The sequence below is a fragment of the Paroedura picta genome, chromosome 4 (genome assembly GCF_049243985.1).
Source record: "Paroedura picta isolate Pp20150507F chromosome 4, Ppicta_v3.0, whole genome shotgun sequence".
NCBI lineage: Eukaryota > Metazoa > Chordata > Lepidosauria > Squamata > Gekkonidae > Paroedura > Paroedura picta.
Window position 1 is genome coordinate 125,118,583 of NC_135372.1, and position 19,898 is coordinate 125,138,480.

At 44.6% G+C, this 19,898-nt stretch overlaps 1 protein-coding gene across 3 annotated transcripts in view; it reads right to left on the reverse strand.

The window, feature by feature from the left end:
- Window positions 1-19,898, reverse strand: part of SULF2 (sulfatase 2) — a 349,962-nt gene that overhangs the window by 73,042 nt on the left and 257,022 nt on the right. For all 3 annotated transcript variants that reach the window (XM_077335558.1, XM_077335559.1, XM_077335557.1), the window contains one exon: window positions 4,111-4,262. In XM_077335558.1, the coding sequence (XP_077191673.1) occupies window positions 4,111-4,262 (152 nt within the window). The remainder of the gene's footprint in view (window positions 1-4,110; window positions 4,263-19,898) is intronic.

The following is a 19,898-nucleotide window of genomic DNA, read 5'->3' on the forward strand; positions in this document are numbered from 1 at the left end:
TTGGGAGAAGTCATGGCTCAGTGGGAGAGCATCTGCTGGACATACAGAAGGTTTCAAGTTCAGTCTCCCACATCTCCAGTTGTTGAATCTGGCAGTAGGTGATGTGAAATGTAATAAATAAATAAAATAAAACCCTCTGGAAATCACTTCCAGTCTTATACACCATACACCAGTCTTATACACCAATGGTCCACAACCTTTTTTTGCCCGGCCACGCATGCGCGGCACTCACGCGCATGCCGTGCATGCGCGGCACTCACACGCATGTGCGTATGTGCGGGAGTGCCATGCATGTGAGTTTGCGGCCGTGCATGGCGCAAACGCGCATGCGCAGCCCGGCCCTGCGGAGGTAGGGAGCCGTGGCCCGGTGCCAGGGTTTTTGCGGCCTGGTCCCAGGGCCTTTGCGGCCCAGTATCAGGCCGCAGCCCGGTGGTTGGGGACCACCGTTATACACCATGGGTATCAACGGATGGTGATGGTTCAACCCAGCCAGGTGTAGTCAAACTGTGACCCTCCAGATGTCCATGGACTACAATTCCCATGAGCCCCTGCCAGCATTAGCAGAATTATAGTCCATGGACATCTGGAGGGCCGCATTTTGACTACCCCTGGTCTGGCCTAATATAGACTCTCCTGGAGTCTTTCCTGGAGGGATCTTGCGTGCCACGGCCTCAACCCTAGGCCTGGCGGAAGTGCTCCGTTTTACAGGCCCTATGGAACGCAGAAAGCTCCCGCAAGGCCATCAGTTCTTCTGGGAGCTCATTCCACCAGGCTGGGGCCAGGACTGAGAAGGGCTTGGACATGGTCAAGGCCAGGTAGGCTTCCCAGGGACCAGGAACCACCAACAAGTTGGAACCTGCAAAGCATAAAGCTCTGCAGGGGGTGAAGGGTAAAAGGCAGTCACTCAGATATTTGGGTCCCAAACCACAAAGGGTTTTAAAGGTCAAAACAAAAACCTTGAACCTTATCCGGGCTACAATTGGTAACCAATGCAGCTGTATCAGCACAGGCTGGATATGAGCCCTCCAAGATGTTCCTGTGAGGACCCTAGCTGCTGCATTTTGCACCAGCTGCCATTTCTGGGTCAGAGACAAGGGCAGGCCCGCATAGAGCAAGTTACAGAAGTAAATTCTGGAGGTGACTGTTGCATGGATCACCATGGCCAGATGTTCTGAAGACAGGTGGAGTGCTGGTAGCCTCACCTGGCAAAGATGGTAGAATGCCTGGCGGACTACCCTTGTGACCTGCACCTCCATGGGTACTGAGGCATTCAGGGTCACTCCCAAATTTCTGGCCAAGGCCATGATGTTGAGATGTGTCCCAGCTAGAGTGGGTAAACGCGCTTCCTGACCCACCCTTTGCCTTCCTAGCCATAGGACCTCACAAGATGTTTGTTTTGGGGAGAGGAAGGGAAGGTGATTGTAAACTGCTTTGAGTCTCCTTTGGGAAATGAAAAGCAGGGTATAAGAACAAACTCTTACCTTCATAGTTTCAAAGAACATAAACCACTTTAGACATAATATCCTCAAAGAGGAGTGGGTCACACATTTAAGGATCTCCAGGGCAAGGTCTCTGTTGCTCTGCAACTCTTTCAAGGAGGTACAAAGTGGAATTCTGTTTGATTGCTGCACTCTAAATCATGTGGTTCTACAGTACTCATTTTTTTTGTTCTTCTACAGCAGTGGTCCCCAACCTGCGGTCCGCGGCCCGAAGGCCAGGGCGCCGGGCCGCGGTTCCCTCTCCCCGCCCCCCGCAGTAAAAAACTTCCCCGGGCCGCAAGCTTGCGGCACGGGAAGCTTCTTACTGCGGGAGAGGGGGGAGAGGGAATCAGGGCCGCGCCACGCATGCGCACATGCACAATGCGCGGTCGAAATCGTGCATGCGCGGCACTTTCACGCATGCACAGCACTTTCGCGCATGCATGATTCAGCTGCGCATCATGCGTGTGCGCGTGTGCGGCTGGCCGCGCATGCGCAGGCGGGGCAGTTGCCCCGTCGGTCCCCAGCTGGAAAAAGGTTGGGGACCACTGTTCTACAGCTTACAGGAAATGCCTGGTCTTCTTTCTGACCCACCAGATTATTGTTGTAGTTGTTGAATTTATTGCTTGCCAGTCCTGGACAGGCTGGCTCGTGGCGGGTTACATACGAAGTTAGGAGAGGGGTGTTAGGTATGGCTAGGAGAGGGGTGTGAGAGGGGTGTTAGGTATGTGCCTGTCTTTCATGCTCTGCCAACTGCAATGAGCCACCAGTTGTAGGGCATGGGATGTACACTGCATCATCTTCATTGTCCCAGTCTGGAGGGCTGGCACCATATTTGACCCATTATCTGTGACAAACAGAGCCTGCTTCGTGTCTGTGTTTCAGAGCATGTGCGCCCACACACAAACTCCTGCCAAGACATCTGCTGCAGTGCAGGGAGGAAATAAGATGAAACTCTCTCACAGAGATACACGAAGTCCTATAAATCTATTATATAAATCTAACAAAGATGGGTTGTGGCTCAGCGGAAGAGCTTCTGCTTTGCATGTGGAAAGTCCCCGGCATCTCTAGTTAGAGAACCTGGCAGAAGTTGATATGAAAATCCTGCACTGGAGACCCTGAGGAGCCATGGCCAGACAATACTGGCCTGGGCCCATTCCACACACACTGCATAATGCACTTTCAATCTGCTTTTGCAGCTGAATTTTCTAGTGCAGAACAGGAAGTAGTAGGAAGCCCCCAAGGTTTCTCCCTTTTTGCTTCCTTCTTCTCTTTGCACCTACTAGCCAGTCTACCTTTATCGGCTTCCCAGAATTCCCTCCTCCCCTCCCCCTGCATAATAGCTGCTGGCCTAGTTGTACAGTGGCTACCACTGTCATTGTGCCAGGCCTGGCTCAGGTGTTCAGTGGCCAGCAGCAGGCCAGGCTCACACAATGGCTGCCAGAATGAGGACACTTTTGTGGTGACTGCTGCCATGATAGGCCCAATTGTACAGAGGCTACCACCAGCCCAATTGTCTTGTGGTCAACCTCTGGTGGTCACTACTGGGCAGCAAGTTAGTCCAGGAGAATGGGATCCTTTCTAGGAATGTTTTGATCTCCTAGTCCACTCCTGCCCTCTCATGGTTCGGTTTATAGAAACAAAAGCTTGGAAGGCTCAGCAACACTGTTGTGGTTGCCTAGCAACCTTCCAAATAGTCACTAAGAGCTCAGTGGGCATTCTTTTCTGAAAGCTCCAGGCTTCTAAAATGAATTCTGAAGCTTTAATTTGCCCATTTTTTTAAGATTTCAGATTTTTGTGCAAGCTTGGGACTTCCTCCAGGTTTATAGAGAAAATCTATCCTTGCCTTCTGTCTCCCTATGTGGCTTTAGCTCTGTTTTGTGGATTACTACCCACGCTGCTAGTATACACTATGGTTAACAACCCAGGTACAAATCCTAGTTTGAAATGCTGGTTTGGATCCATTAGATTTCCACACACAGAACATGAATTTCTTGCCTCTGCCTACCTGCTGAGGGGTATTTTCACCTGCAGGGGAGGAGTGAGGCAAATCACACTCTATAGGCAGAAATTTTTCAATCTGTAGAAATGGTCTGCTGGATCCAAGCCACTGGTTTATTGAACTGACTGTGCTCTGACTAACCCCAGTTTGATCAAATCACAGGTTTATAAACCATATTTTATCAGGATATCTGAATGTGGGCCAGGAAGGTCCAAAGGCCAGCATACCATGACAACAGAAACAGTGGTTCTGAATCAGAGAATTATTTGCTTGCCTTCCACAGATCAGAGCATCTCTCTCTGTGTTAATTAAAGCCGAGAGTCCCAGTCAATAGAATATGAGTCAAACTACAATCAAATCCGTTTCTCGGCTGGTAGGGCATGCTAGATTGTTTACTGTCTCAAGAACTGCCTGCTGTCACTAAGTAAATTTAAAATTATACATCCCTCCAGAAGTAAAATGATAATGTGAAGTCTAAGGGAGCGCATTTATGGATTGCCGTTTATATTACCAGCAGTGGCTTTCAAATATGAAATGAATACTTTAATTAGACCAATGCCATAAAGCATCTGCAATGTTCTCACAGTTGTGGCCAAGAGGGGAAAATTAGTATAAATCAATGGAACTTACCCTAGAGTAGTCAAATCCATGCTTTTCTTTTACTCCATTTCTACAGAGCGTGTAGTTGTAAAAACGAGAATTTTTAAGCAATCCAACCCATTCTTTCCAGCCGGGTGGCACATAGGAGCCATTATATTCATTTAGGTACTTTCCAAAAAAAGCTAGAGGGTAGAGGGGAGAAAAAGTACAGTAAACAGGCAGTAGGTACGAGTGCTTCAGAGATAAGCATGTGATTTAGAACTCTTTCGTTTTCACACCTTTTATGCAAGGTGAGGCTGTTATCATTAACCAGGAACATTTTATTCAACACACACACACACACACACATCAAAGCCAAATACCTCCTTCTATTTCTACTTAGGGCTCACAGAATATTAGATATGGAAACTGATCCTGCAAAGAGGCTTATAGGCTTACCGATAGCTCCCTGTATTGTCACTGTTATTGAATACTCTTTACAATTTTTTAAAAAAAACTAAACGTTCATTAAACATACTGTGATGGTCGCTTTGCATTTGGTTGATAACTGGCTTTCATTTTGAAACCGAGACTGTAAAAACAAACAAAATACCCTAAAATAGGCACAAAAATTGCCTTTCCCTTGTTTAATTCTGCCTTCTCTGGCTAAGGTTGACGGGTCCCCCCCCCCCCCCGGCCACTGCTGTGGGGTAGAGGGTAGGATTCCAAGCTCCAGGCAGGAAATCTCCTCACTGGAATACAATGCTATAGAGTCCACCTTTCATAGCATCCATTTTCTCCAAGAGAACTGATTTCTATAGTCTGGAAAGTAGCTATAATTCCGGGGGATTTCCAGGCCTCCCCAGGAGGTCTGAGATAGGACACAATACCGAGGGAACTCTCAGGAGAGATAACAGTGACACAAAAGCAATACTGAGAGCATAAATTCATCTGTGGTAATCAAAAATGCAATTTCGTGCCACAAACATGAACTCCACAATAATCACGAATACAAAAACGGAGTTGCGTGAAAAGCAAAAACCTGTTTGGTTCTGTGGCTTTCATGTTTTATTTTTATTTATTTATCTGCCGTATTTATATGCCACCACTCCCATCTCATGGTGGCGAACAATGATAATGATAATAAAACAATGATAATAAAACATGCAGTAAACAGTATCTAAGTAAACAGTCCTGTAATCTCCCCAGACTCTAACTTCTCCCCTCCCCCCTTCTTCCCAGTCTGCCAGATCCACTGAGTCCCCCTGGGGGTGATGTTACAATGAGACACTAATCCAGAGGTGGGTAAGATCTTCTGTCCACCCAACTTCAACCAAAAACCTGGTGGAAGAGCTCCAGCCCATAGGCCCTGCAGATCTGAGTTAGTTCCAACAGGGCCCTCGGCTCTTCTGGGAGCTCATTCCATCAGACAGGGGCCAGGAGGAGCAATCCTGGAACTGAAATGTGTCCCCCGTGAGGAATCATCGTGCGGAATCATCCTTAGTCACAGGTGAGCCAAACAGACCTTCTGCTGATTCTGATGGACTTAAGCCTTGCACGAGACTGATATTACAGCAGGTAAATAAAGAGCCAAACATGGATTTACATTTCGCTTTTAATGAGAATTTATTTTTGTTGCTCACCTGGAGGCTTGCATTCCTAGTCCAGCAAATGTTTTGTCATATCTCTTTTGTCACCAGGCTCTTTTAGGAAGTGAGGTCTCTCCAAGGATGCTTAGTTGAAATGCCTATTGGTTGTTGACCTTGGAAGACCATGGCTATCCATTCCCATATATCACATTGTACATGAGTTGCTTTTAGTGTCGCAGGGCTCTGGAGGTGTGCCAGTTCAACCCAGTTACAATGTTGAGATGTTTTAAGTTTGGCTGCTTAGTGATGGACTCTGCCTGATGGCTGCTTAGAAGACAGTGGTGTTCCAGGACTTGTAAGCATCAATAGTCTACCTGGTCAACATCATTTTGGACTGTTTGAAATGGCCTACTCCAAGGCTTCCGAAATTTGTAAACTTGTCAGTTCCTCTCTATCCAAGACATTAATCGACCAAAGCTATCTCTTTCTCTTTCTTCTTTTAGAATAAAATACTGGAAAGAAGCCTGTGAGCAGGGAAGGAAGATTAGGGAAGCCAGCAACACTATCTAAAGCTATATTTTTGTTTGCTTGTCCTGATTCCTGATTAAAGAGCCCTTGGGTGCCAGTTGTAGGACAAGAGCCAAAGGGCTCCTGGGGTCTCAATTCTTCACCTACATTGTATGCCTTGTGGCCTTGGAGAAGCCAGCCCTTTAGACTCAAGAAGGCCAAGCTACAGCTGGTTATTGTATTTGTTTATATATTTACTGTCTTGTGTTTTGACTGCATTTTTTGTTTTAAGCTGCTTTGACTCTCAGGGGGTGGTGGTGGAATAAAGAATAAGCATCCTAATTGGTGAACTATTATTTCACTAGACTTGGCATGTAGTGAGACGGCTTAGAGCAACTGCAGTGACCACAGGTTCTGATCGCGGCAAGCACCACCTGCATCCTTTGTATGGTTCCTGCTGTGCTCACCCAGCCCCCTGGCAACACCCAGCTTCCTCCTGGAGAAGCAAAGAGCAGCATGGAACGAAGCATCACCAAACAGGGCAAAGGCCTCTGAGACACCATGCAAGAATGCCAGGCACTTTGCAAAAGGTAAGCATAAAAACTTTGCAGATTGACAACAGAGCTACAGAACAGTTAACCAGCTTCCAAGTTCAAGCTGGGTCAGAGGTGTGCTAACGAATTCCAGCCCATCACTTTGACCATTAAAGTCTCACCGCTTTTGCCTTTAATTAGGTCATCCACATTGGTCATAACAGCAATGAGCAAAACAAAACAAAACCGTTGTGAAGGGATTAAGGCAAAAATCTGGCCTCGCTCTTCCAAGAGAGAAGTGTGCAAAGCTAAACACTTGCTGAAGTTACTTTGCTTTCTAAGCCACTTCCAATATTTAGAGAGCGAAACACACTCCACAAGAATGTGAGGCTAAATGAAATGAGTTTTGGAGAAGATGTCTCCTACTGGACTGGCATTCAGAGATAATGGATTCGGATTCTTATCCACAGTGGCAGGATTGTACATGGCAGTCTAGAGGTTTTTGTGCAGCTTCATTATATGACATCCAAATGGAGCTGAGTTTGGCAGTGTGTTTCCCAGCCACTCCAGAACCCTCAATGATTCTGTCTTCACATATTATTTGTGCCAGTTTGGTGTAGTGGTTAGGAGTGTGGACTATGCCGGGTTCGATTCTGCACTCCCCCACATGCAGCCAGCTGGGTGGCCTTGGGCTCGCCACGGCACTGATAAAGCTGTTCTGACTGAGCATTGATATCAGGGCTCTCTCAGCCTCACCCACCTCACAGGGTGTCAGTTGTGGGGAGAGGAAAGGGAAGGCGACTGTAAGCCGCTTTGAGCCTCCTTCAGGTAGAGAAAAGCGTCTTCTTCTTCTTCTTGATTCCTCAGTTTCTCATACAATTACTCGGCTATATAACCCAGTTTAATCACGTATAACTGTGAAACCAAAACTGCAATACAATTAATGGTTTCAGAGGGTTACTGTGTTGCTCTGTCGCAAAACACCTAGACCCTAGTCCAGTTGCACCTTAGAGACCATGAAAATTTGGGAGCCATGACTGTTCGAGAGTCAGTGTCCGTTTCGTCAGATACGAGTAGGACCTTGGACCCACTCACTGTCTGTATCTTGAGATAGCAGCTTGAACTCTCAAAAGCACTTTCCCCCAAAATCTTGTAGGTCTTCAAAGTGATGCTGATCTCGAATCTACAGTTAGTAGGTTACTCTTGCTCAAGACAACTGACAGTGACTGGCACAAGGCTAAGAATTATTTTTTTTATTACAAAGTGTTTGATACTGAACTCTGAGCGTTAACCTAGTTAAACTCACCAGCTTTACATATAGACATAGTTCCCCTAGCGAAACAGAATGCCTTCTGTTCCAGTAAGCGATAAACTTGGAAGAAGCATTAGGAAAAACACGGACTTATAAATAAATAGATAAAGGAAACAGTATAGTCTTAACAGACCTAATTAAGAGAAACCTCCCACCCATTAAGAGTCAGGCTGGTCCTAACCACAAACATTCCACTCTGCTAGGAGCCTGTCAGACAGCAGAACGGTAAGGCTCTACAGAGACGTTTTAAAAGTTGTTCCTTTCTGGAGAAAGCTTGGCAAGAAACACAGGCCCTTATATTCTACAAGGGAAGGTAGAAATACCATTTGAAACCCAGTGGTGCTCAGTTTTCTCCAGTCTGCGCTTCCATACTGTGCTAAAAGTATTTACTTATCTTAACTTTTTACACACCAAGTTACAGTCTCAATACAAGGAGGCCAGAGTTTAATCCAAAGTGAAAACAGAGTTAAGAAAAAGGGAATGACAAAACTAGAGCAGCGTGCAATTAAGAAGTGTTAGAGACGTATTAATCAAGAACTTCATGCGGAGCTTTAAAGAGATCTACAGCAGCCAACAGGACAACAGGGTGTGGGAAAGTATTTACATAGCTTGAATTGCTAGAGTTAGTTCTCAGGAACTTCAAACTGGAGCGAGTAGCGGGTGAGGTTAATAGACAAGGGTTAGGCTGCTTCACCACCACGCAGTTCCTCAAACCCTACATTTTAATAATCTGCAAAACTCCTATATTTCTCAATCAATGTGTTATCAGCGTTATCAGATCTGCCTCCATGCTGGATACAACCAGTAGAACCTTTCTCACTAACTGGGGGGTCTTTGCAAAGCATCTCCATATGGCTCCATACACTACCAGGCTTAATTGGCCTTTCAAAGTCATTAAAGTATGATTGCTTCAGAACAGCTGCACCAATAGCCGGTGCACAAAAGGATGGCAAAACAAGACCAGGAACAGAATGGGGGGAGATATTGCAGTATCAACAACATGTATTCTTAGCGTGTAGAAATGAAACCCACATAATTCCCTGGAAGGAAATCTATATTATCCTTTTGAATAGGCACAAACTCAATAATCTGATAAGGACATTTCAAAAAATATTTGCAGTCTTTATAAGATCTAAATCTAACATGGAAAGCTTTTGACAAACGCACAAATAGCCTGCTTCGGATTTTGCTGTTTTGAAGGCTGCAAGATAAGAATCCCATTTCTGAAGAAATACCGAACTAAATATTGCTTCTTGGCTGAAATGATAAATCAATACGAAGAAGCATTATTCTTTAAATGCAGGTGCTGGCATGCTGTCGGAACAATACATTACCAAGAGGGGAAGAATGAAAGGAGAGGCCATTTGGATAATTTAAAAATACATTGAGTACAGATATATTCAGATAAAAATAAAGAGGGCGGAGAAGGGAAAATAGATATATAATAGCTTGCGGACTAGTGAAAGAGCATGGGCTAATTCTTAGGTTTCATTTCATAGCTATCTGGTTGGAAACAAAGGAAGCCATTGAAATAGTCCTATTGTGGCTATTTTAAAAATTATACCTTAGAAACGAACATGTTGCTTCTCAGAGAAATTTCAGCAAAACTTACAAGGTGAGAAGTAAGACAAGCCAGGGAAGGGGAGATTGAGACCTTGGTTGAGATTGAGACCTTGGTTGACCTTGTATTGAAACTTGGTTAAGATCAACAAGTGGAACCTGGGCGTGGTCCTGGATGCTTACCTTGCAATGGAAGCCCAGGTGACAAAGGTAGTGCAGCTGGCATTTTACCATCTCCACCAAGCCAAGCTACTAGCGTCCTACCTGACCCTGGAACAGCTAGCCACATGCAATGGTCCATGCAATGGTCCCTGCAATGGTCACCTCTAGACTGGACTTCTGTAATCCACTCATGTGTTCTGCCCCTGGACCTGTTCGCACTGTTATAGTTACTTCTGTTATAGTTATTAATGTTAATATTATTGTTGTTGTGGTTATCTAGACATTATGGAAAAACTAAGTTCCTTGTATTCCTTTTTATGTTCTATGTAAACTGACCTGAGCCTCAGGGGAGGGTTGTATATAAATACAATAAACAAATAAATAAATAACTTGTATTATATTCCATTACGTTTTCTTTATACATATACTATACCCCAGATTCTCTATAGCAGGGGTAGTCAACCTGTGGTCCTTCAGATGTCCATGGACTACAATTCCCATGAGCCCCTGCCAGCAAATGCTGGCAGGGGCTCATGGGAATTGTAGTCCATGGACATCTGGAGGACCACAGGTTGACTACCCCTGCTCTATAGAGACAGTGAAGACATTTAGTAAATCAGTAATCTAATGCCTGCAGGGAAGGTGGGGCTGATTGTCAAGTTCCCTGAGATCAATGCATTATTGACTTCAGTGGTCAGGTGGGTGGGGAGGAGATGCCCTCAGCTCCAAGCACCATCAACCAAACCCCGAGTTGTTGGAAAGGCACACTGTGGAGGAAAGGCACACTGCCCAGGTGAAGATAAAAGCAGCTGGCAGTAAGTTTACAACCAGGGTAAATTCACCCCAGGTTTTGTTGGCAGCAGCTCATACTCAATTTAGGGTTGTTCATGTGAAAGTAAACAACATAAACACTAATAACTGACTAATAAAGAAATAATGCAAAAGTCTCATTGATGCAGACTGATGCTGGTGGTGGTAGAATGGCCATTGAGTCACAGCCAGCTCACATCGACCTCCCATAGGGTTTCCAAGGCACGAATCAATGGTTTGCCTGCCTCTGTGCACCAACCCAGGTCTTCTTTGGTAGTACTAGCTAGGGCTGACCCTATTTAACTTCTGAGATCTATTGAGATCAGGCTAACCTGGGCTGTCCAGATCAGGGAAATCTGAGGTTACTGTTTTTTATTCTGTCGTTCTTCCAAAGAGCTCAGAATCATTCTCATAACTAGCCAATGTGTTAAATTAGACTGATGAAGTGGTCCAGGGTTACACTGTAGGGCTGAATGAGCCATTGCACACAAAACAGGCTTTGATGAAGTGAAAGCTCCACGTTGAGTTTCATATATGGTGCCCATGTTGTCTGAACAGGGGCAATGCATGTTGTTCAGGTTTGAAACATGAAAACAGAAACCCTGAAAAATTGTGGGTTTGTTTAGTACTTACAGAAGCTGATAATTTGTGCACTGCCTCTTTTCAAACAACATGGCAGCCACACATATCACAAGGATCTATGTGCAACTACCAGCCTCCAAGTATGAATGATTATAAAGTCTGAAGAGGGCTTTGTATTCCCCTGCTAAGAGGCAATAATGGAAGAAGCAAACACTGTAATGACATCAGAGCACACAGTTAAGTTTTACTGATTAATACAGGTTGAAACTTGTAATGGGGTTTCCCCCTTGTGTTTCTTGCAGATTTGTTCCACCTCAAGGAGATAAGCCAAAGACTTCATTAAAGAGGTAAGCTCTGAGATATAACCTGGATGGCGAGAAGTGGCTTCACACAGATGTTCTCAAGGAAGTTTCTGTGCATCAGGGCAGCAGTGCAGTCTGAGCCTACTCATTTCATTTTAGGTGTAATTTTAGAGAATGGAACACTTTTGAGACAGATTAGGACATATTTCAGCCCTGGAGCACAGCTCAGAGACTTTGTGAGAGGCTCAGAAAGTCGGGGAGCCGGGAGGTCTGAGAAAGGAAAGGAGCATCTGTGAAGGAACCTATGGCTGGTAGCATTTCCTGAGGGGGCAGGTCACTCAGTCAGAAACACTGTGTAGGATAGTGGGATGGGCCAAGTCAAAGGGAAGTGAATCTTAGGAGAAAACTCCCCAGTCTCAAAGCTACTGGATTGACTAACAGACAGGGGAGAAAGAAGGGAGGGACCCAGAAGTGGGGGCATGGGGCAACCTTCTCTGTAAAAGGAGAGCTCTCAAAAGGCCAAGGAGGATACAGGCTGGAGGGCTGCAATCCGGTAGAGTTAGCCAGCCAGAGTGAGGGAGGATCTGAGTCCATTGAACTCTTCTTCAATGCATTCTGAAATCAAGGGAGCCTTTGGTACCATGGCAGAGAAGTGGGAAAGGAAGCAGGTCATGCCAGGACACTGTACAACCTTAAGCTCCTTTTTATTACATAGTACAAGTGCATATTCCTTTTATTAACATAATAACAGTGTACCTATAAATCAAGTGGGTAGATCAACCTCTCCTTGTGCACCTTTTATCAAATCTGTAATGCTGCAATGGGCATAACATCTCGATCAACAATGCGATCCTAAAGAGAGTTACACCCTTCTAAGCCCACTCTCTACTGAATAGTTTATTGGCTGTCCCATTCCTGTTGATTCAGATTTTCTTGTGCTGTGTGATCTGTGCCTTGAGTCTCAGTAAGAAAGGCAGGCGACAAATGATGTAAATAAATAAATGGAAAGAAACAGGCTTAGAAAGGTGCAACTTTTCTTTGGACTGTACTGATGAGCACCTGGGAGTCGTTCACTGGAATGCTAGCTTGGCCATCTCCGCACAGAATAAAACATCCCATTTTTAATTCTGTGCGGAATTCAGCTTTTCTTTTCATGGTATTTGCATTACAGCAGAGTTAAGCTGAGATGTCCCAGTGGGAAGTGGTCTGGTTTTGGTGGTTAAGAGTCAGCACACTGAACTGTGACTCAGAGACCTGAGTCTCTATTCCTGGCTCTGACATTTTACAACCTTGGGTAGCACATTTCCGTCATTTGACCTTCGTCTGTTTGACTGGGAGTAGTTTCTCCTTCTGAACAATAAAGCACTCATTGGCAGAAGATATCTGCTCCTGTTGCAGCAATGACTGGTCAACCTAAATGCTATGGTTCTCTGGGGGTTCACCAGGAAGAATTTTTATGGTGTTTCTAATCAATATTTTACTACAACAGACCTAATTATGCTTCCATATTAGTGACCTATACATTGTAAAGATAGAATACAGTAGCTAAGTTCGGACATAAGGGCAGAACCACGGTTCATTTAAACCGTGGTAAGCTTCTGAAACCAGGTTTGGGTCACAGACAGAAATTCACACCCCAGTTTGTTTAGTAAATGGTGGATTCATAGCTTTTGATTTCATCCCCTAAAGACTGGTTATCCCAGCTTGCTTCATTTTGGTAGTTAAGAAGTCTAGTTTAAACCTGAATGTCCATGTTCACATCTCATTCAAAGCCATCTTTAACCTCATAGTAAAGCAGGCTCAAGTCACATTTTCAGATATGGGTCCGGAGTGGTTCATGTTCAGATGATCACTCTGAACACAATCAAATAATGGTGAACAAACAGTACAGTCATGAGAACACATTGTTGGAATAAGCCTCATATACTTCAGTGAGACAGAGGCTCATTCCTTGCACATTGGATAATGCACTTCCCATGTGCTTTTGCAGATTTTCTTGTTCTTCTAAAGTGCATTGCAAGTGCACTGACCAACGTATGCAGAATGAGCCTTTGAGTATACTTGCTTAGGATTGCACTGTAAGTCACCGATGAACACACATGAAGCTGGCCTTATACTGAATTGGAACTGCTCTATCAAAGCCAGTGCTGTCTATTCACTAGCAGTGGCATTCCAGGGAGAGGTCTTTCACATCCCTTATTTTCGAACTGGAGAAGCCAAATGCTTTGCTACTGGGCAATTCTCTTAGAGCCCTCTCAGCCCCTCCTACCTCCCAAGGTGTCTGTTGTGGGGAGAAGAAGGGAAAGGTGTAAGCTGCTTTGGGACTCCTTTGGGTAGTGAAGACCAGGGTATAAAAAAAACAACAACTCTTCTTTCCCTGCCTACACAAGTCACTGCCCATAAAAGCATCAAGAAAGAGAATAGTTCCCTCTTATATGTATCTGTTGACCTCTCCAAGTTTGTTAAGAGTTTTTGTACTGACCAGATTAAGTGTCCACTCTTCAGCAGTCATGAGAGGTGGGTTTCTGAGCTTATCTTGTTTAGAACAAATTTGTTCTTGTTCTATAGGCAAGATTGATGTCATTGGACACCTTCTTCTGGAGTGTGTTTTGTACGTTAACCTTAGGAGATGCTACATTTCACTATGTTTGCCAGCCTGATTTATATCTCTTTGTGATTCTTGTCAATAAAAATAACCACAAAAAACCTAAACAAAACACACAACCCCAAGCACTTGCAATTTTTAAAAACTCTTTGTATCTGTTGGGTAACAGATGATATTCACAGCTCAAGATCTATGTATCATAGGGATGTTATTGGAGGAAAGGAGAGGATATCCGTATATTACTGCTGCAACTGTTCATGTGAATGATCTGTTCACATCTTCAGTGCGGGATAGCCGTGGAAAATATATTGGCTTGCTGTCTATTGAACGAATGGCCAAGGCAACCGACTACACCCACTACCACAAGCAGAACGGGGCTTTGAATGCAATACTGTAAAAAAAAAAAAACCCTGTTGTAATAATTTCTTCTATCTGCTGCTGTTTTTGCACCAATCCCCCCACCCCAGGGTCATCTTGCTTCAGACTGAATGTCTGCCGCCTTACCACTCGGCGCCACAAGAGGCTCTTCTGGAGCCATGGTGGATTTGGCCAAATTACTGGTAGTCCCCCCCCCCCAAGTGATACTTTTGTGGGGAGAAGCTAAAGCCCAGTCCAGACAAGTCTGAGGGGCTGTTGTCAATGACAAAGTTGCTAAAGGACTGAGGAGATGGCCCATCCTGAAGGGTGTTGTCATCCTCCTGAAGGAACAGGTTTTCAACATGGGGATTCTGCTGGATCCTGGCATATAGTTGGAGGCCTAGATAAGGTTGCCAACTGGCAGGAGCTCATGGGAATTGTAGTCCATGGACATCTGGAGGGCCGCAGTTTGAGTACCCCTGGTCTAGATCCTGTTCACATGTTACCTGTTTACCTCTTCCCATGGTCCCTTCCCTCTCTTGGCATGATAGTATGCTTGCTTTGCTCAGTATTTTTCCATGGAGCAGAGACTTGAGGGGGGAGGCAGGCCTCTTCTTCCCCAAGCATGTTCAACTGCTCTGATCTTGTATATGCATGGGTTAGGAGTGTCCAGGTTTTAGCACATGCCTTGCCTGGGAAACGTTTGTGCCTGGTATTTCATTCAGTGCATCCAATTTCAAATTGGAAATGGGAGGTAGTGCTGGGGTCTTAGGGAAAACATAAGTTATGTTTGTAAACTTGCCCTTCAGTTCTAGCAAAGAAGTATCCTATGCTCTGACTGCCACTTTCTGCAATAAAGGGATTTTCTTCAACAGTGAGTCTGCTTTATTGAGGGTTCAACAGAGGCCTGACACCAATTCAAAAGTTTAGAAATGTTCAGATTTGGAGATGGAACTTGGGGAGGGGAGGGTTTGAGGAGGGACCTCAGCAGGCTATAATGGCATGCCATCCATCCTCCAACGCATCTATTTTCCCCTGGGGAAATGATCTCTGAAATCCAGCTGTTGGCAAACCGAGGCCCAGATCTCTATAGCACGTAGTGGCTTTTGTCAGCTTTGGCTGATATGTCAGCTATGGCTATTCCTCAGAAGACACAGTCTGGCCACAGTGCTCTATGCTTGGATTACATCCAGGTAAGATTATTGCAATGTGCCTTAAGTAGGGCTGCCTTTGAAAATGGTCTGGAAGCTCCAAGACATCCAAAATGCAGTAGCTGGATTATTGTCATGAGAGGCATTCAGGCTCGTATTACCCCAGTGATGAAAGTTCTGCATTGGCTGTCCATTCGTTTCTGGGCACATTCACAGTGCCTGTTCTTACATTTAAAGCTCCAAAGTACTTGGGGCCAGATACCTGAAGGACCTCCTACTCCTATATTGTCCAGCCCACTATCTGAGATCTGCCTTAAAAGCTTTGTTCTCTATGCCCCCATCCGTAGAGTTTAGGCAGGGGGAGACCAGGACTTTTTCAACAGTGGTCCCTCACTCATGGAATGTCCCTCCCCTTGAGGGTTGCATGACTCCTATATTGCTTTCTTTTAGGCATCAAGCTGCAGCACCTCTGTTCACCCAGGCTTTTAGTTAATGGGTTGACCCCCCCCCCCCAAACATGATTTTTGCATGGAAGTTTATTTTAAACTTCTTGTAGTCTGTTTTCCAAGTCCATGCTTTTATCTTGGGCTAGATTTCTTAAAAGCAAAAAACAGTGTGGGGGTAAAAAAAAAAGGGGGGGTAGATCTGGCAGCATAGGAGGGAAAGTGGCAACAATTATTCCCTTCCTCTACCAAGAAAAGTGAGGCTCTACTAGCCTAAATGGGGTCGAATATGGGGGATCTGACCCCATATGCATAGCTACTGGGGGGGCAGGAAGGAATACTGAAAAATATTCCCATTAGCACATCAGCCGGAACGAACGCAGAACATCTTTTACTAAAAGGTTAACACTTCAAATGTGTGTACTACGGTTAAAAAGGAAAACCAGTCACCACACCCTCAAATCTATCCTTCCCAGTCACATTCTTCAATTTAAATGCTCTCTGCTGGAAAGAGATGCACGGAATCAGAGAAAGGGAACATTCATTTTGTAAAATGTTTATACAAGGAATCCTTAGCAGAGTCAGTTTCTGACATTGAGAAATCCCCGTTGCAAGAGGTCTTTGTTTTCTCCCCCATTCTTCTCACCACATCCTCCTAATCCAAGAGCATCATTGGCCTCTTTCTTTACGTCCTGATGATTCAGCGGGCAAGTGGCGTGTCTTCCACAGACTAATCCTTCAACTAACTTGACATGTTTACATAAATTTCCTTCCTGCCCAACTTCCCACAGTATGAAATAAAAGCAAAGACACGAAACGGTCTTTCAGGTTGCTTATCGTGCAAAAAGAACTTGCTATTGGTTTGGAGCCAATATGTAGATACAAAATAGCCTTAATATTTGGTTCATATGCTGTTGGCATTTTCCAGATAGCAGCTGAATTCATGCAAAAAGAGCCCCCAAGAAGCATTCCACGGTCTCCAAAGACTCAACAGTAAAAACGTTAAGGCTCACTTCTCTTGAGTTTGCTGTATTGTATCATGTTTGCACACAATAGCAGGAGTTTGAAAACACACTATCTCAAGATCAAGAAGAAGAGTTGGTTCTTATATGCCACTTTTCTCTTTAAGTGGCTTAAAGTCTTTCCTCTCCCTACAACAGACATCTTGTGAGGTGGGTGAGGCTGAGAGAGCCCTGATATCACTGCTCGGTCAGAACAGCTTTATCAGTGCTGTGGTGAGCCCAAGGTCACCCAGCTGGTTGCATGTGAGGGAGTGCAGAATCAAACCCACCATGCCAGATTAGAAGTCTGCACTCCTAACCACTACACCAAACTGTACACTGCATCATCTTCATTGTCCCAGTCTGGAGGGCTGGCACCTTATTTGACCCATTATCTGTGACAAACAGAGCCTGCTTTGTTCCTGTGTTTCAGAGCATGTGCGCCCACACACAAACTCCTGCCAAGACATCTGCTGCAGTGCAGGGAGGAAATAAGATGAAACTCTCTCACAGAGATACACGAAGTCCTATAAATCTATTATATAAATCTAACAAAGATGGGTTGTGGCTCAGCGGAAGAGCTTCTGCTTTGCATGTGGAAAGTCTTGCCCTCAGTCCCCGGCATCAGAGATCCTGGCAGCTCTAGTTAGAGAGCCCTGATATTACTGCTTGGTCAGAACAGTTTTATCAGGGCTGTGGTGAGCCCAAGGTCACCCAGTTGGCTGCATGTGGGGGGAGTGGGGAATCAAACCCGGCATGCCAGATTAGAAGTCCACACTCCTAAACACTAGACCAAACTGGCTCTCTCATTTGACCATAGGACAATAGATGTATGAAAAATGCATCTCCTTACCATCAAATTAAGGTCTGTTGATCAAAGGAAGGAATTCATAAAGGGCAACAGCCCTATATGACAACAGCATCACACCCCAGGGACAGCAGAAACACATGGATCAAAAGTTGTTTTGAAACTCCAGAGTTTCTCACACCTTCTTGTCTTGGTCATAAAGCATGACTCAGATTTTGCACTGAACCACAAATTTTCTTTGCAGATAGAAGTCCAGGATACTGCAATACACTAATACTCAGGAAGGCCCATTTGGTCAACTTTCAGATAATATCAGTGTATCTTTGCCAGTGTTAGCACTTACTCCAGGTATATCTTCCATGTACATTCCAGTGTCACTCTACTCTATAGGCTGGTTACATTATTTTCTCATAATCCAATTTTTTTAGTTTACACCACTAGAGACCCTGATCCAGATTGTACCAATCAGGATCCAGCCCAAAGGCACTAATGACAATTAAGTTGCACAGTCCTGGTCCAATGCCAGAAAAGATTCCAACATTGGGGACAACAGCAACCATTCCCCAACCAAGCTACATTCAGGTGTCCTTTGTTTGTAGCTCCCATCCAGAACCATCTTTCATTCATTCATTCATTCATTCATTCATTCATTCATTCATTCATTCAGAAGAAGAAGAAGAAGAAGGAGAAGGAGAAGGAGAAGGAGAAGAAGGAGTTGGTTCTTATATGCCGCTTTTCTCTACCTGAAGGACTCTCAAAGCGGCTAACAGTCACCTTCCCTTTCCTCTCCCCACAACGGACACCCTGTGAGGTGGGTGAGGCTGAGAGAGCCCTGATATCACTGCTCCGTCAGAACAGTATTATCAGTGCTGTGATGAGCCCAAGGTCACCCAGCTGGCTGCATGTGGAGGAGTGCAGAATCAAACCCACCATGCCAGATTAGAAGTCCACCCCCCTAACAACTACACCAAACTGACTCACCATGAACGTGACAGGCAGAATGTTCAACTTTCAGAAGGCATATAAAGGGACTGCAGTCCTTTTAGATGTCCCCCTCCCCCAATTTGGGGCCCTAAAATTGAAGCCCCTGATCTACTCTTTTTGAAACCTGGGGGAAGGGGCTAAAAGACCAACTTCCCCAGAGATCAGGATCAATTCTCCATTACACTTACTATAATGGTCCTCATAGGGTATAATGGAGCCAAAGATTTTCAGGATTTCTGAAAAATCCCAAATCCAAATACCATGCCAGTGTTCAGATCCAGGAGTCAGAAAATATTGATTTTTTTTTAGGTTCAATATACCCAAACCTGAAAAATACAGATATTCTGCACACCCCTACAGTGGGCACCCTGACATTAGGACTCTGGCATGGGGATTGATTTGGGTAGACACTATAGGTCTTTGTATGCTGGTGTTGTCTGAAGGGTAAAGCGGGATGACCCCATGTAGGTATACCCCTTGAGATCTTTTAAAATAAAATTTGACCAGAGACAGAATTGATAGAAATGTAGTTCTATTTTTATTTATTTATTTATTTTATTTATTTAGATTTATATACCGCCCTCCCCAAAGGCTCAGATCCACATAGGGAACTACACACAAACCCCTTCATTCTCACTGTAGCATTCGTTCCACCCCATTGTAGCCTCTTCAGGTTTTAAAAGCAATACACAAACCTGAAAAAGCTCTTTACCACAAACCTAGGTAGGATGAAGATACTGCATGAGTTGTAATCTGTCTTTCAAACTGCTTTTTACTCTATAGGGGAAAAACACACACAAATCTATTTGTCTTTCTCCAGCCTTAATATTTCTGATAGGAACTTAGTCTTCTCTTAAGATTTAAGAAGCCGTATTTCTAGATACGCTTGGGAGCCATGTTTGGTTCTCCAGACATTTAATCGAGCTCAGAAATCAACTGCTGGGGGCACGGAGGAGGATAATATGGATGGGTCCATGGTGCTGTAATTTAAAATATTCTCCCCAGTACCATTTCTCTTATAAGAAACCTATATTTTTATCTCTCCAGGGAGTTAAATCAGCGTAGCAAAGTGGCAGGGAGAGCAGGGAAACTGTAGAAAAAGTTATACCCTTCCCTTGTGCAGACCTGGATCC